Genomic DNA, 15,177 nt, shown 5'->3' on the forward strand with positions numbered 1-15,177 from the left:
AGCTCCCGTCTCTGCGGCAGGAGCCAGCGGTGAAGAAGCTCCCGTGGGGACTGGCAGCCGCTCAAACGGCAGCCGGCCAGACCGACGGAGGAGCCAACAAAACCGTGAGCGGCATCTTGTGCAGCTGCCCCCTCCCCAAAGACCCCCGGGGCACAGTCGGGGGGCAGAAGGGACCTGCACCTCTCCACACGCTGCTCTCCTACCAATACGGAGCCTGGGTCTCTGAGCGGCGCCAGGTCTGCAGGTGAGAAAGGACCAGAGCGGCTGCCCGAGAGGTGCCAAGATGCTCCCAGGCCCTGTTGGCACTCTTCACGGCGTGGGAGGGCGGGCGGGTCGTGCCCACGTGGCAGATCCTGTAGTTCTTCCCGTGGTTGTTGTCCCAGTGGGTCTTCTGTCCGCACTGGAAGGAGATGCAGAACTCTGTGGCCCTGCGGGAGACCGATGGCTTGGGCAGGGCCAGCTCAAAAGAGAAGGTGTCTGTGTCAGCCGAGCCATACGTGCTGTGCATGTACTGGCAGGGGATGTCCCGGAAGCTCTTCCAGCCATCGAAGGTGATGCGGACCATCACTTTCTTCTCATACTCGATGTTTCTGACCTTCACTGTCCCTGACAGGGCACGGTCCTGGATCAGGCAGTTCTCCAGGCAGACAAGGCTGCTGTGTAAGCGGCTGCGGAAACTCTTGTAGTCCGCAGAGGGCTGTGGGAAGTCCAGCACATACCTGCACACTTCTGGACGCGAGTCCCGCAGCTTAGGTCGGAAGCAGGCAAGGTCAGACAGGGCATGCTGCAAGTCACAGAGGTCCTCCTCGATCTTTGAGAAGAAGCGGACAGCCGTCAGCGACAGCCCCTTCATGTCAGCAAACACAACCCTCTTCTTCTTCTGGCCCTTGGAGCTCTTGGTGCTGTCTCGCCACTCAGGCTCGGGTTCTGCACTCAGCTTCTGGTTGAGACAGGATCGGAGGGGCTTGCACCCCCGGTTGCCCCGCAGCTCCTCATAGGAGTTCAGCAGCTTGCGGATGGGGGGCGAGTGGCTCAGGCAGAGCCGCACGGCCAGGTCCACGGGCATGGCTGGGGGGGCGATGGCCCGCGCACTGTACACCTGCAAGAGCCTAGGGGCGAAGAGGGGGTCAGGCGGCGAGTCCTGGGCCCCGGCCCCCGGCCCCTCCGCCCGCCCCCGCCCCGCGCTCACTCGCCGCAGCTCATCGCCGCCCGCCCGCTCCGCTCCGCCGGCTCCGCGGTACCAATAGAGCCCTGGGAGCGCCGCCGGCCGGGACACGCCGCAGCGACAGCCAATCAGCGCCGGAGACACGCCCCGCAGCGGCCAATAGGAGCGCGGGGGCGCCTGGCTCCGCCCACCAGCCCCGCCCCGCCGGGGCCGCCGAGCAGCCCCCGCGCGAGGAGTGCGGGCGGGCCCGGAGCGGCGGAGCCCCCGGGAGCGGGGCAGAGACCGAGCCAGCCCAGCGACCCGGTGCCCGGTCCGGGCGGCGGCCTGCCCATCCCCGGGGCGGGCTAACCGGAGGAGCAGCACAGAAAACGCTTCTAATGCCAGAAAAACGGGAGTGCTTTTGGAAAAATGGAGGTTTGCTGAGCTGTCAGCGCCCGGAGGGGGCTCCAGAAGGGAGAGGAGCGTGTTCCTCCCACGTTGTCTTTAGCGGTGGGAGGTTCTGAACTGTTTTTACACATCCCTTCTCTGGGGCCTGTCCAAAGACAGCTATTTCCAGGGAGTCTAAGCACAAAGGAAATCCCAGACTCATCCTCGACCAGAAGTAAATCATAGAATGGTTAGAGTTGGAAGGGACCTTAAAGATCATCGAGTTCCAACCCCCCTGCCATGGGCAGGGACACCTCCACTAGGCTATGTTGCTCAAAGCCCCATCCAGCCTGGCCTTAAACACTTCCAGGGTTGGGGCAGCCACAACTTCCCCGGGCAACCTGTTCCAGTGCCTCACCACCCTCACGGTAAAGAATTTCCTCCTAATATCTAGTCTGAATCTCCCCTCTTCCGATTTAAAACCGTTACCCCTTGTCCTGTCACTACACTTCCCGACAAAGAGTCCCTCTCCGGCTCTCCCGTAGGCTCCCTTCAGATATTGGACGGCTGCTCTGAGGTCTCCCCGGAGCCTTCTCTTCTCCAGGCTGAACAACCCCAGCTCTCTCAGCCTGTCTTCAAAATCACCTTCACTGTTCAGCTCACATGTGACTCCTTGACAGAAAAGACTGTCACCTCAATCAGATCACCCCTGCCCTGTACTGCCGGCTAATCTCTGTGGAGCTGTCTAGCCATTTATGTTAAGTAGCCCTGAAGGTTCCTGCTGACTGCACAGATTTTCATCAGCCCATGACACAACCTCCCTATGGGTATTTATGCACGGCTTTCCATCGCCACTGTGTCCCGATGACTCCAGCACAGCACAGGACACCTCTCACAGGGTGGCCAGGAGAAGTGAGCTTGAACCCAGCCCCTGGCTGGCTAAAAATCTGCATTCAGCCCTGCCCTCGCTCAGCAAAAACATCAGGAAAAGCAGCAAGAGAGTCAAAGTCATGCTGTCCCCTAGAAGGGTGTGTGGCACTCGTGTCACTGCTGGCCCAACGCTCCTGCCCGGGGAGGAGCAGGACACTGATCTTTGTGGGTGACCAGGAGCCAGATGCACTCGCTTGGCCGGGCCTGCAGGAGCCAGAGGCGTCTGCTGGTGGCCAGCACTCCTGGCTACCAGCCCCTCAGCCTGGCCAGCATTGGAGCAGATCTACCTGCTGGGCCCAGGCCTGAGTTCCCGCTATCGGCATGTGGCCAACACGCTGCAGCAGAAGCCTGCAGCCCAAGCCCTGGCTGTGCCCACGCTCAGGCCCCAGCTGGAGGCAGCGCTCCGTTCCCGAGACCACATCCTTCCCGAGGGCAGCTGGAGGATCTGCCACAGTGTGCGCACCCCTGCAAGGTCCAACCGTGACCGCCCAAAGACAAACCCACGCGACATCTCCCGAGGTCACGCCAGCAAACTGCCCCCCCTTTTCCCTAAGCTGAGGGCTCTTGCTCACGGCCTCGCACACCATCTGCATCTGAACCTCCGAGTACTTGCCGTGAGTCAGTTTTCAGCAGTTGCTTCCCAAGAACCATCTTTTCATCACACCCTCTCAGGCTGACACTGCGTTTCCCCCCCACTTCAGTGACGTGGGGGAGTCAGCACAGACGCGAGAGAGGCTTCCTGGCAATGAGATTGCTCTCCCCACCTTTCTCCCGCGCTCAGGAGAGCAGATCCGGCTCAGGCTGGGAAATCGCAGCTCACCGCCAGTGCCCTCCTTGCGACCTCTCTCACCATCCACCTACTTTACGTTCAGAGCTAATCACACCTCATAGAAGCTGGAAAAGATGCTCCCACTCTGCACATTCTCTTCCAGAGGCAGAGGTTAATGTGGATGGATTGCTGGGTTTTCTCCTCCATCTGAAAGTACAAGCCAAAAGCATTGCTTCCCTGACAGAGCTGTGGACACTTCCTTGTCCCCCAGCTCAGAACAGAGGCACAGAGTGGGCAGTGAGGCAGTATCCAGTCCCAGAACTGTCCTGGTATTTTGTCATGGAAGGACACAAGAAGCAGACAGCAGCATTTTCAGGTATGCCAGACCTGAATCTCACTGCTAGCCTGGCCGATTTCAGCCTACCAGCCACCTCCAAAAGTCCTGCACAGCCCATGGTGACGGTGCCGTGTGCCAGCCACCAGACAGGAGCTGAACTGAAGGCACCCTGGAAAGAACCAGATCCTGTTAGGATTCAGCTGCTGGAAGAGGACGGGTGCCCCGTATGCTCACATTGCTGCAGCCACGTGAAGCACAGTGGTGAGGAAAGTACTAGCAGCTTGGACAACCATTCAGTCAAACTTAATAGGGCCAAGGAGAAAGTCTGCCAGACTTGCCACCTAGACATCCTCCAAGCAGCTCCTCTGTAGCACGCTTCTGCACAGCGGATTAACCATGACTTTGGCTGGAGCTTCAGTCACCTCTGGGAAGCTGCCTGTGCTGGAGACACAGGCAAGCACAATCCACAGTCCTGGTATGGGTATGTGCTACTGATTCCTAAGGATTAAATCCAGCCTCCTCTTAACGCCTATACTTAAAAGAATCTTCTTTACCTAAATGGATTCATTAAGAACCCTATAAACCACACATGCAAAGCCACTCACACTACAAGATGCACTTTGTCACCCCCCGTGGAGCAGAGGAGGGGGTGTCAGGGGGACACCAGGCTGCCCCTCACAGACCTCCATGCAGGGAAGACCCTGCCCTGAAGGAACATGAGCCACTGTCTGTCCACGCTCCTGACAGCACTGAGCTGAGGGAGCACGGGACACTCTGGCTTCTCCAACCAGAAGAGGCAGGCACGGGTCAACAGGGCCAGAGCTTTCCCTCTGCGTGACCAGCACAGAAACCGCTTGTCTCTCCTGCCCCAGCAGCTGTTTCAGCAGAAGGGAGTTTGACAGTTTCTACCCTCACAACCTCCATCAGAAGCTGTACCAGAACCCCTCCCTCTGTGGAGGGACGGTCTTCAGATCATGCACAGCAGAAAGCTGCTCTCTCCTGAGCCCATGATTGCAGGTGTTCCATTTTAGTGAAACTGGCCACCACTGTTCTTAAATAAGGCATCCCAGCAGCTACCCAGTGAAACCTTCCAGAAAATGCCCTCTGACTCGTCACTTTGCATTTGTTCTATTGATCCAAGTCTCCCTGCACGGGGAGCCGAACGCTCTGCTGCAGAAATCAGATACAGAACGCTGGCCTGATAGGAAGCAGCATGAATAACATGCAAATAGAAACCCAGGCAAAGACAAGACTCCTATTCTCATCCTGCAGCGAGAGACCGTTCTGGGAAAGCTCTGCCAGCCTCATGTTCCAATATCTTCCTAAACAACACAAAGGCACCACAAGCCCCCACAAGCTCACAGAATTCCTCGGGGCTCTTCCACAGCACTCAGCTGCTGATCACACAGACCATCCTGTAACAAGGGCCCAACCTGTTCTGCAGTTCACTGACCATGGCAGCCTTGAGGATTAGCTGTGACTGTGGTGCAACCTCCCCAGAGTCAGCCAGTCCAAAGCAGGTTGGAAAAGGCTGGAAAAGAGCAAGGTCTCCACCCCTCCTTGCTTGATCTACACGTAGAATTTCAGGAGGTGAAATAGCAGCACTTAAACCCTCTGTGCAGGATCTGCTCTGGTGGTGGCTTCACACATGCAGCAGAACAGCAGATCTAAACACAAATTTTACATGGGCAGCATGAAGACTGCATGGCTCTGCCACAAACACCCTCAGCATGAACCAGTTGCTCTGGTTAAAAAGAAGTTTGTGACAAACCTGCAAACGCTGTCTGACATTTCCAAAGCTTTGATGGTGATTCCACCATTCACAACCCGATCAGAGAGAACACAGCTGCCCGTGGCTCCTGGATGCACTCACTCCTTGGCCCAGGGCAAGAAATGCCATTATCAGCACAAGGGCCAGGTAGCAATTCCAGATCCAGGCCTGCTCCGCAGGCAAACCTGCAAGGGTGGATGCTTTACAAGGATAGTGCTATTATTGCCACAGTGCCAGGAAAAAGCAGCACAAGTCCTTTCTGGCCATATGAGAAGGGGCTGTGCCAACACAGCTGTATCCACACTGGGACACAGGCTGCATAGGCAGAACAAAGCTCGTGCCTTCCCAAGGACGGATGGACTGGCTGGCTGACCCACATAAAAACGCTTCAAGGGAGAAACTCAAGGCCAGCAGAAACCCTGAATTCCTAAGCTCATGGCCACCTCCCGGCTGATATCATCAAAAAGACAAAGGAACAAACTTGGTAAATTCTTCACCCTCCCTTCCCACTGCAGGTAATGAGCTGGTGCTAAGCAGGACCCTGTGGCTTTCCCATGACATTCCCTCTGCTCTGAGCTGCAGTTTCCATCCTCAGTGTTCCCAATCCCTCCTGCTCCTTCTGCAAGAACACAGATTTGCCCTGCCAGTAAATGTCTTGATGCGTGGTGGTTTTTTGCTCAATGAACCATGGGGCAGAGACGGTGCTGAGGTACTCCCCCAGTTCACCTCAGAGCAATTGGCCACTTGCACAACATCCAGGGTTGCACAGACCCTGCCACGAGATCAGAGCTGATGAGGAAGGTGGAGTTTACATGGCTGGTCGCCACAGCATTGGGTCAGTCAGGTTCCAGCTGATAATTTAAATAACAGTGCTAAACTGGAACAGGAATGAACACACAGCTGCGGGTTTAAAAAGAGAGCACCCTGCTATTTACAATGGCCTTTGAGGACACACGTGCTCTGCCCACACCTGCTGTCAAACCAGCCTGGGAACTGGAGAGGCAGTAGCTACATTTGTCCCTCCCTTGGACTCCAAGGGGACTGTGACACGGCTGCTGCAGAGCCTCCTTGCAGGGAGTGCGGTGACACAGAATACCCTCGCTCAGGGGCGTCAGCAAAAGCAGTCTGGCTCTATTCCAGGCATGTCATAAACAATTAGGAGTTTGATGAGCAGCGGGGGCAACGAGGGAAAGATGTCCTGCTGGTTTATTTGTATGCTTTCGAGGGTACCCCTTCTGACAGCTCTGCTGCCCTGCCCAGAAATGCCACCTCCAGAGGGGACACGGCCGGCCCCACGCCACCTCTGCTGCGCCACCCCAGCGCCACCTGCTGCCTCAACCCGCCGGTACAGCGGGACAGGCCGTGGGTGGCGGTGGTGGCCACCGGTGATAGGGCAGCCCTGGCCCATCACTTACCGCTCGCCCCTCAGATGAGCTGCACGGCTCCCGAGGCCACCAGCGGGGCAATGGTCCTGTAGCGGATGAGGTGCTGCGAGCCCTCCTCCAGGTCGATGGTGTACTCCCTGCAGAGACAGGCCAGACATTACGCTGCTGCTCCTGTTTTGCTGGAACCCACACCGCTCTTTATGTGCACTGCACGGGGGAAGCGCCCACCTACCTCTGCTCATCTGTCTCTGGCTCGACCAGGATGTTCTCCTGCCGCTCCAACACCCGCAGGAACACAAAGGAGTCCAGGTTGGGCTTTGGAACTGCAGAGAAGGGATTCAGAGCACAAGCTCAGCACTGGCTTATGTCCCTCTGCAGGACTGAGCGAACCGAGGGGTGCGAGGGACAGCAAACTCATGGCCAGTAAAGGGAATGCCAAACACTTCTGATCAGATGCAGCATGAGCTGCCTCGAGGGAAGACAAGACTCGATGGCAGGGGCTGGCATGGTCCTGACAACGGCATCACACCACATACCACACAGCAGAGCAACGCCGTGGCACTGTCACCACACCATCTTTATTTCTGCTGAGCCCCAGCTGGAGAACTAGCCTTGAACATTTCAGGCTCCCCAGAGCTTTTCCCACACCCCTGCTGCTGTAATTTCAGGTTACCCTGAATGTACTCACCCGATTTTTGGAGAGACACTTTCTGCAGGTTGGGTGGCATGTGTTTCAGGGCCACGTTTTTGAGATAAGTCTCTGTGTTTGCCATGTACCTGGAACAAATCACCAGAGCGTTTAGTGATTTAATCAAATAAAAATCTGTAGGGAGAGCACCGACCCAAACCAAGCAACATCTCCTGGTCGCACAGGCATGGCCAGAAATGAGCCTAATGGCTTGCCCTGGTAACTGGTTCAGAGTTACCAGAGTTATTTTACTTCAGGTCTTTCCTTATCCATAAGGAAACCTCCTGGTAAAACTCGTGATTCCTCCTGCAAACCTGTCTAAGGCTACCAGTCTCAAGAACTGCTCAGCACAACACGCAGGCGAGTTCTCCCTCTAAAGGGAGGGAGATGCATCCAAAACGTACTCACTCTTTAGCAAAAGCAAACTCCTCTGGTGACAGAATGGAAGGCTCCCCTTCGGCTCGAGACTTCTCCTTCTCCAGGATGTGGGGGAAAAACTTCTCTATCTGGTATTGGAACAAAATCCCCAGGACTGTAAGAGACCTCTCTCCCAGTAGTTCAGAGCCTACAATCCCCACTCCCCAGGGGCTTCCCCTGCAAGCAGCAGTCACTGCCACAGGCCTGCCCAAATACCGGCTCCTGAATTCACAGCCGTATGGCCAGCTGGGGTCTCCAAGCTGCACAACTACACGTGTACGTGGCAGGACCCAGGCAGAACGTGCAAGTGTTCAATTGTGCCACCCTGGGCTCAGAAAACACTCAGCGACGCTGTGATGCTCCTTCATCGCAACAGAAAAGTGTGTTCAAGGAATGAATTCCTTTGGGTTGCTCTTCGGAGGACACAGAGAGAAAGCCTGCTTTAACTAAGTGCCTTGCTGAAGCAGGAGGCAGCGTATGGGTAAAAATCACTCCTTTTTCATCCCCCGGCCAGCACAGCAAGTATTACCTTCACCAGCCTACATCGCAGGTAGCTGCTGAGCACGTAACGGATCCTTTCAATCTCCATGCGGTGAACACTGACCTTCAGGTCTCCTCTCTTCGCACGTTTCAGGTTTGCCTCCTGCAAGGAAAGGCAAAGAGAAGTTAACCCGTTGAAATGTCAAACAAGAAACAGAGAGGAAGATGGGTTTCATACGTAAAGCCCACAAGAACAGACCGCAGCTGCTTTTGGTGACACACAGCACACCATTTGTTTCTCCCAGTCCCCTCTCCAAGACAAGCTCGAAGAAGGTGCTCAGAACAGCTTATCCCAGGGAGAGAGGAACCGATGATCCCCAAGCGTGTATCTGCCAGACCAGCTAACCAGGGCCTGCCTGCACCACCACCCCAGAACCCACCATGTGGTCCAGCTGCTCCACGACACACTCGATGATCTCAGGTTTGCTCTCCAGCAGCTCTGGGGCAAACTTCTCATTCAGCCAGGCCTGGAAGGAGACACGCTGTAGGCAGAAGCGAGGAACGCACCCGCTGTACGCCCCAGTCCTCAGACAAGCCGGACACTCAGCCCTCCCCAGCTCCCCCGGAGAGCCCTGGGGCCCGGCCGCCCCAGCTGCCCCGGAGAGCCTCGGGCCCAGCTCTCGGTCACCCCCAGACCAGGTCCCGGCCCCCAGCCGCTCTCCCCAGCCCACACCACCTGCTCCAGGCTGCGGATGAGCTGCGCCGGGGTCAGCACGAGTTCCTCGCTGCCGCCGTCCGAGTCCGCCTCCGTTCCCTCAGGTCCGGCTGCCGCCATCTCCCGCCGCCGCCGCCGCGCACGCGCCGCCCGCCCCACTGCGCATGCGCTCCCCCCCGTGCGCAGGCGCCGCTCTCCTCTTCCACTGCGCATGCGCCTTCGCTCCGCCCCCGTGCACGGGCGCCGCGGAGCCAAGATGGCGGCGCGGGCCAGGGGGCAGTCACCAGAAAGGCGGCTGAAAAACAGCGCTGTTACAAGCGGACAAAGGGGCTGCGGCTTAGAAACCACGTCTGTCTTTGGCCACGCGGGTTTTCTGTCACCATGACAGAGGAAAAAGGCCAAGCGCCGCCTGCAGGGCCCTGCTAATTAGGCTGCTCATTAACTACTACTACTGCACAGAGCTCAGGTCTTTGGTTGCGAGGGGCCAAGATGGAAAAGAGGTAAGGGAGGAGCAGGTTACAAAGCCACCAGCGTTACAGATGTGCTTTTTATATTCTCCATCAAAGGCCTTTTTAAGTACAGACGATAAGCATGAGCTTTACCCAAAATAAACCAAATCGCATCAACTGACCCTGAAGTGACACTGGCTGTTTGTTCACAACCGTGACCCTGCTGCCATAGGAGTAAAAATCTCACCGTTGTGCTACTTCGTGCAAAGCAGTGCTATCAAATACGACACAGACACGGTTTAGGAAAAAATTTACTAATCCATTAGTACTTCTGCCAATATTGCAACAGATGTGAAAGGCAAACACTGTTACAGTTTAGAAAAAACAAGTTTTATACAATTAAAATATTAAACAAATAAAAAAAAAAAAATCAGTGGCTGAGTAATAAGCCTGGAATTTCAGCTCCAGAATTAGCACCTGCAGCACCACCGAAGCCAAAACTCCATCTGCTCTGCCATATCTTCTCCTTTTCTAAATTCTCAAATTCCTTCTACAGTTGGACAATTACAACCTAACCCAGGACATCCTCGCGTAGGGATAAGGGAGAAGGATACAAGAGAAAATGCTAAGCCAGCTGGGTTTGTAGGAACTTCACTGTTGCGGGTGTTGCTGGGGGAGGTGGGTGCATGGGGGACAGGAAATAATGCACAGTTCTACGCCCCGAGAGCACGCCAGCAGACAGAACTGAGAAACCATCTTATACAACATCTAACAGCTTGTCAAATCGAAGTTTTCCTATAAATTATATATAATAAACCCATAAAGAAACAGTTTTACACTTCACATATTAATCAGAGTAGGGCAGGAATTGTTATGTTTATCAGTTCAGCATCCATTTTATTGTACTTCCACGAATCGACCCCCTCTCCTGGCGAGCACTGACAGATGCAACAACAGCACAGATACAGCAGTAGAAAAAACACCAGTAATAAAGTCTGGCTATTCCTCCCCCTTCTAGGAACAACCAAAACATTAAAACAAATAACACTTTGCCTTCCGTTTTTCCACGAGAATCAGCACGGGGAGCGTAAAATGCTCGTTACCTTGAGTCCCTCCTGGCCAGGCAGAGGCACCACATCTCCCCTCACTCCAATATGGAATGGGAGCAAAGGCCTCGTTTCTGGAAAATTCCCAACTCTGACTTGTAGCTTCCAAAGCCCGACTGATGGACAGAGGGATTACGGACTAGGGAGGAACAGCACCGCGCTTACGGGACTAAAACTAGACTTCTGCTGGGCAAAGCGCCCCGATTCTTTCAGAAAAGTACGTAGCTTTACCATTTCTGCTTTTTCTTGAAAAAAAAAAAAAACCCTACAAAGTTTGCCACAAAATGGATGCTGACCAGCAAGGTCACCCCACGTGGAGCAGTTTTAGGAAGTTAGTCCTTGTAGTAGATGGCACTGTGGATCCAGCAGCAGAGAAAGGAATGATGCTCTAAAGTAGGAGGTAGGGGAACTTCGATACAGCAAGTCCACTCTGGAGCTGTCTGCTACAAAAGGAGTTTCACATTATTAGAAACTATTACTAAATGAAACCAACAAAACCCCACACAAACCTTGACCTAGCTGTATTTTGTTATCTTAGGAGGAATGTAGCGAGAAGGGCAGGGTCACCACGTGCTGTGGTGAGCAGCAGGAACAGAAGCCAACACTGAATTTCTTCAGTATTTATTTCCTGTTTATTTCAACAGGAAATAAAGACCTTCACTTCCTTGTTTCTTTCTGCGTAACAGACATAAATATTGCCAGTCTCTCTTCTGCACACATTGCCAACAACCTCCACTTCAGACTACCATCCCCCTCTGCAGAGTGCCTTAGACAAGGGAGCCAGTGCAAATCTGAGCTTCTCAAAACCAAAGCTTAATGAAAGATCAGTAGCTATTTTGGAAACCCAGGGACAGTAATTTTAACTGCGAGCATCACGAGTAAAGACACCGCAGTGAGAACTGGAACAGCATCCAGCTGAAAAACTGCAATAAAAAGGTTTTGTATGCTAGAATCCACTCGGGGACAGAGTCACGCAAAGATTTTTCCAGCTAACACTACTGGGTAGGATAAGGTCTCAAAGCTGATGTCAGAGCTTCTTTGAATTTACACAGATGTTGCAGGGACCATTAGAAGTCCTAAGATGTGTCACTTATCCCCAACCAGAGTCTGATCCTCTACCACTACACAGGACAGAAAGTCTGCATTCTGTGGAGCTGCATTCCCATCCTCCGGGAGAGCGAGTGGGCTCCAAGTGACAGAGTGACAGTCGATGAATCCCTAATAAAGCACCAGTTCCAGATCAGGCTTACTGGGGCACTCATCCTGCTTCCGCAACAGATGTTTCCTGACCATAAATATTGGCAATTCATCGAACTATCCAGAACTCATGATACAAGCCTTTCTTCATTTTTGAAATGTTAATACATTCAGTGATATAATGCCAAGTATTGATATTTCTACTTATTCAGAAAAGCCAGTCCACACAAGATTTATGTGAACAGCCTTTGACTACATAGAGCGGTGGCATAAATATTCTGTCTCAGTATGCCAGAACCTACCCCTCTGAGCACAGAAAAAGGTTGAGATTGATTTAGTATAAGGTTAACACGTACCTGAGAGTCCACAGTTTTATCTTCCACTGGTCATACCTCTGTCTTCATAAATGGTAATTTCAATCTGCACAGAAAAGCTGTTACGGAAACATACTATAAAAAGATTATGAAAAAAAAAGGCAAAAAATATTAAGATATTAGAACCTCTGATCTTTCTACTTCATACCTGCTATTTCAAGGCTGGTTTCAGTGCTACAAAGCAAACAGGACGGTATAGGTAAGAGATGCCCTGTCAGACCAGCGGCAACAAGAACAGGAGAGGCTATGTGTGGAGGGTTTGTGAGCCTCGCCACCTCCTGTTCCATCTTGGGAAAGGCTTGCATTAGACACAAGTTAACACTACTACAGTTCAGCTACTAAGTCACTAACAAAACTGAAAATCAAGTTGAATTTTTTTTTTCAGGAGGTGTATGCAAAAAAAAAAGAAAAAGGGGGTTGTGTCTGTCCACCTAAGAAAGCACAGAAGGATACAACTCTTAGTCCTCTTTCAATGGGGTCTGTCAGGAGGAGGCCCTGAGGAGCATAGATCTTCTCGTTCTGTTCCTGAATGAACTTGGCAATTTTCTTTAGAACCTGGTAATAGAACATCACAGAAGAAGTCACAGTTTCAGGTTTCCCTACGTTAGAGTAGGGAATGTCACAATATCACAGAAAGAGCAACATGAGGAGAGCCTGGCCTACAACTAGAGATGGAATTTCTGCGATTCCTCTAAAGCACAAGCAATCACTTTGTTACTCAAATTGACTAGTATAGACAAGTGTCTGATGTCTGTGGGAAGTCACTCTGCAGTAAGATCCAGCATCTATATGGAATCTGTACAACTGCGCAAGTCACACAAAACCTACCAACAAATAAGTCTTTGACTGAAGTCTTTGAGACACACTGCCTTCCAAGTAACAAGGTAAACCAAAGCAGCGCACCTTTTCATAATGTGTTTCCATGCACAAGAAGATGGTATAGGCAGTCAGACAGGCGAGACACCCTTCCAGGTAAGATTGGCCCCCAAGTTTTTCAGCTTCTGCATAGAGGTTATTCAGTGTTCGGACAGTCTCTTCAAACTGCTGCCTATCAATCTGCAAGAGAAGTCAGGTTAAGCTGTCACGTCCTGCACATTTCGGAACTCTCCGATATCTTTGGATATCTACATTTATTGCTTATTTGCACTTCCACATTTTGCAGCCGCTGTGTTTAGAGCCAAAGTCTGAAGGACACTTTGAGTTACAGACCTGTAGCTCTTCGTTAAACATCCGCCCAGTGATTAGACCAAGTCTGAATTCCAACACAATGTGAACACAAAGCAATTAAGAGTAACATAACTAAGCCAATGTGCAATTCAGCCAGGAAAAAAAAAAAAGTTTAAATCACACACAAAGAGATCTGCTGAATTAAAAAGCACAGTTACAGAGTGGGTTGACAGAGCTAACTCTTAATAATGCCTTGCTGCTGCTGCTGCAGTACTGGTCAAACAAGCTCTGAATAAAACAACACAAAACAAAACCAACCAGGAAGAGAAGTGCAGTGAGAAAAGGAAGAGGCATTAGCAAGGAGTGTTTGTTTTGCTCTCAGTTGAAGATATTACATCTGACAGCACTAAAGCACTTGAGACAGTCCTTGTGCGGCTGCTGAACAGGCTCAGCAGAACTGGCTGGTCTCCACAGGAGAGGGCCGTGTCAATGCACCACAGCACAACAACGCGTGCTTTATTTCACCAACATAATGAGCACGTTCTATTTTATTGCTACAAAAGACAGCTGCCTTCCTCACGGTTAAAGAAAGCACAAAACACCAGCATTCCATAAACACCGAAAAGAAGCATTTTTAACTATTTTTCATGCAGCTTTTCACTGTAAATTAGAAGTATTTTTTTGCTGCAATTGATTAGAAATACCATTTGAACAACAAACAACCGTTTTATGCCAAAAAATAAACAACGTCCAAAGCGGGATATTCCTTTAAACTTCGAAAACATGCCTCTCACACTATGCGCAGGGCTGGAACAAAAAGAGAGGATTAGGAAGCGCTCGCCTCCTTAAACTTACAGGTACCTATGATGCCTTAGCACCGCCTGCCGGGGGGCGCCGGAGGGAGCGCGGCTCCCCGGGCAGGGGCACGGGGGAGAACGGCCGCCTCCCTCCGCGAGGAACGAGCGCAGCTTGGCGCAAGAGACAGAACGGCCTCAGGGCCCCGCGAAGACCACCCGGGCGCCACCCGGTCCCCTTCCGCAGGCTCTTCCTGGGCCCAGCCCTCCCCCGCCGCGGCCGGCCCCGAGGACCAGGAGCGGGCCCGCCTCTTCGTACCCTGTTCTCCAGCTCGGCCGGGAACTTGCTCTGGAACTGGCACCGCGTCCCGCCGCTGTAGTCGCGCTGGATAAACACCTTCCCCGACACGGGCGCCTGCTGCGGCCTCATCGCGCCGCCGCCGCTACCGCTCGCGGCCGCCGCCGCCCACACGGCTCCGCTCCGCCGGCCGCCGCCGCGCACTTACGGCTGTCGCAAAAGCGTCGGGACGGGTCCGGGCTGGGGAAAGGGCGGAAGTGGCAGTGCGCAGGCGCGGCTCGGCGGGGACGCTGAGCGGCAGAAGTCGCGCGCGCGTGCGCACCGCGTGGCCTCCCATTAGCTGGGCCGCGGCTCCCCCCCCCACGCCACCGCGGGCGTGGTTAACCCCCACCTGTGCACCACGTGACACAGCCCACGTGACACACACCCCCGAGCACGTGAGTGAGGTGGCAGGACCCGGCGGGACGGGACGGGGCGGCCGAGGGGACTGAGGGGCTCTGCCGGGGCCGCCGCCGCCCGCCCGGAGCAAGGGTCCGTTCACACCGGCTTTACCTCGGGCCGATGGCGCTGGTAAAGGCGGCATCGTTTCCAGACCGCCGACCTTTGACCCCCGACCGTTGGCCCCGGCAGCCAACGATCGCTTGCTTTAAGGAAAACCCGAAAGCCGTTCCTTACCAAATCCAGGCGAGCAGAGAGGGAAACCACCGGCAGCCCCGCAGCACGGTTCCCTACCTTCTCTGTCCCCGTCTGAGGTCGGTCACCCCGGGGG

General features: G+C 53.6%; 3 protein-coding genes across 4 annotated transcripts; all 3 read right to left on the reverse strand.

Moving 5' to 3' along the window:
- Positions 1-199: 199 nt before the first annotated feature.
- On the reverse strand, positions 200-1,203 carry LOC141475768 (protein phosphatase 1 regulatory subunit 3C-B-like). The gene is made up of 2 exons (XM_074164268.1): positions 1,190-1,203; positions 200-1,109 (listed from the first exon to the last, which is right to left on the reverse strand). The coding sequence occupies exons 1-2, from the start codon at positions 1,201-1,203 to the stop codon at positions 200-202; spliced, it is 924 nt and encodes a 307-aa protein (XP_074020369.1).
- Positions 1,204-6,526: 5,323 nt separating this feature from the next.
- GINS4 (GINS complex subunit 4) lies at positions 6,527-9,174 on the reverse strand. Its single transcript, XM_074164243.1, has 7 exons — positions 9,045-9,174; positions 8,749-8,835; positions 8,358-8,471; positions 7,820-7,917; positions 7,412-7,500; positions 6,956-7,046; positions 6,527-6,860 (listed from the first exon to the last, which is right to left on the reverse strand). The coding sequence occupies exons 1-7, from the start codon at positions 9,141-9,143 to the stop codon at positions 6,764-6,766; spliced, it is 675 nt and encodes a 224-aa protein (XP_074020344.1). The 5' UTR covers positions 9,144-9,174; the 3' UTR covers positions 6,527-6,763.
- A 591-nt stretch (positions 9,175-9,765) lies between these two features.
- On the reverse strand, positions 9,766-14,625 carry GOLGA7 (golgin A7). Of its 2 annotated transcripts, none has more exons than XM_074164226.1 (5): positions 14,430-14,625; positions 13,053-13,205; positions 12,603-12,704; positions 12,132-12,195; positions 9,766-11,018 (listed from the first exon to the last, which is right to left on the reverse strand). In XM_074164226.1, exons 1-4 carry the CDS (start codon positions 14,538-14,540, stop codon positions 12,148-12,150), a joined length of 414 nt encoding a protein of 137 aa, XP_074020327.1. In that variant the 5' UTR covers positions 14,541-14,625; the 3' UTR covers positions 9,766-11,018; positions 12,132-12,147. The 2 variants fall into 2 exon arrangements, with proteins under 2 accessions (XP_074020327.1, XP_074020326.1); XM_074164225.1 differs by having other exon boundaries at positions 9,766-11,021.
- Between the last annotated feature and the right edge of the window lie 552 nt (positions 14,626-15,177).

This window comes from Numenius arquata, chromosome 26 (assembly GCF_964106895.1).
Source record: "Numenius arquata chromosome 26, bNumArq3.hap1.1, whole genome shotgun sequence".
Taxonomy (NCBI): domain Eukaryota; kingdom Metazoa; phylum Chordata; class Aves; order Charadriiformes; family Scolopacidae; genus Numenius; species Numenius arquata.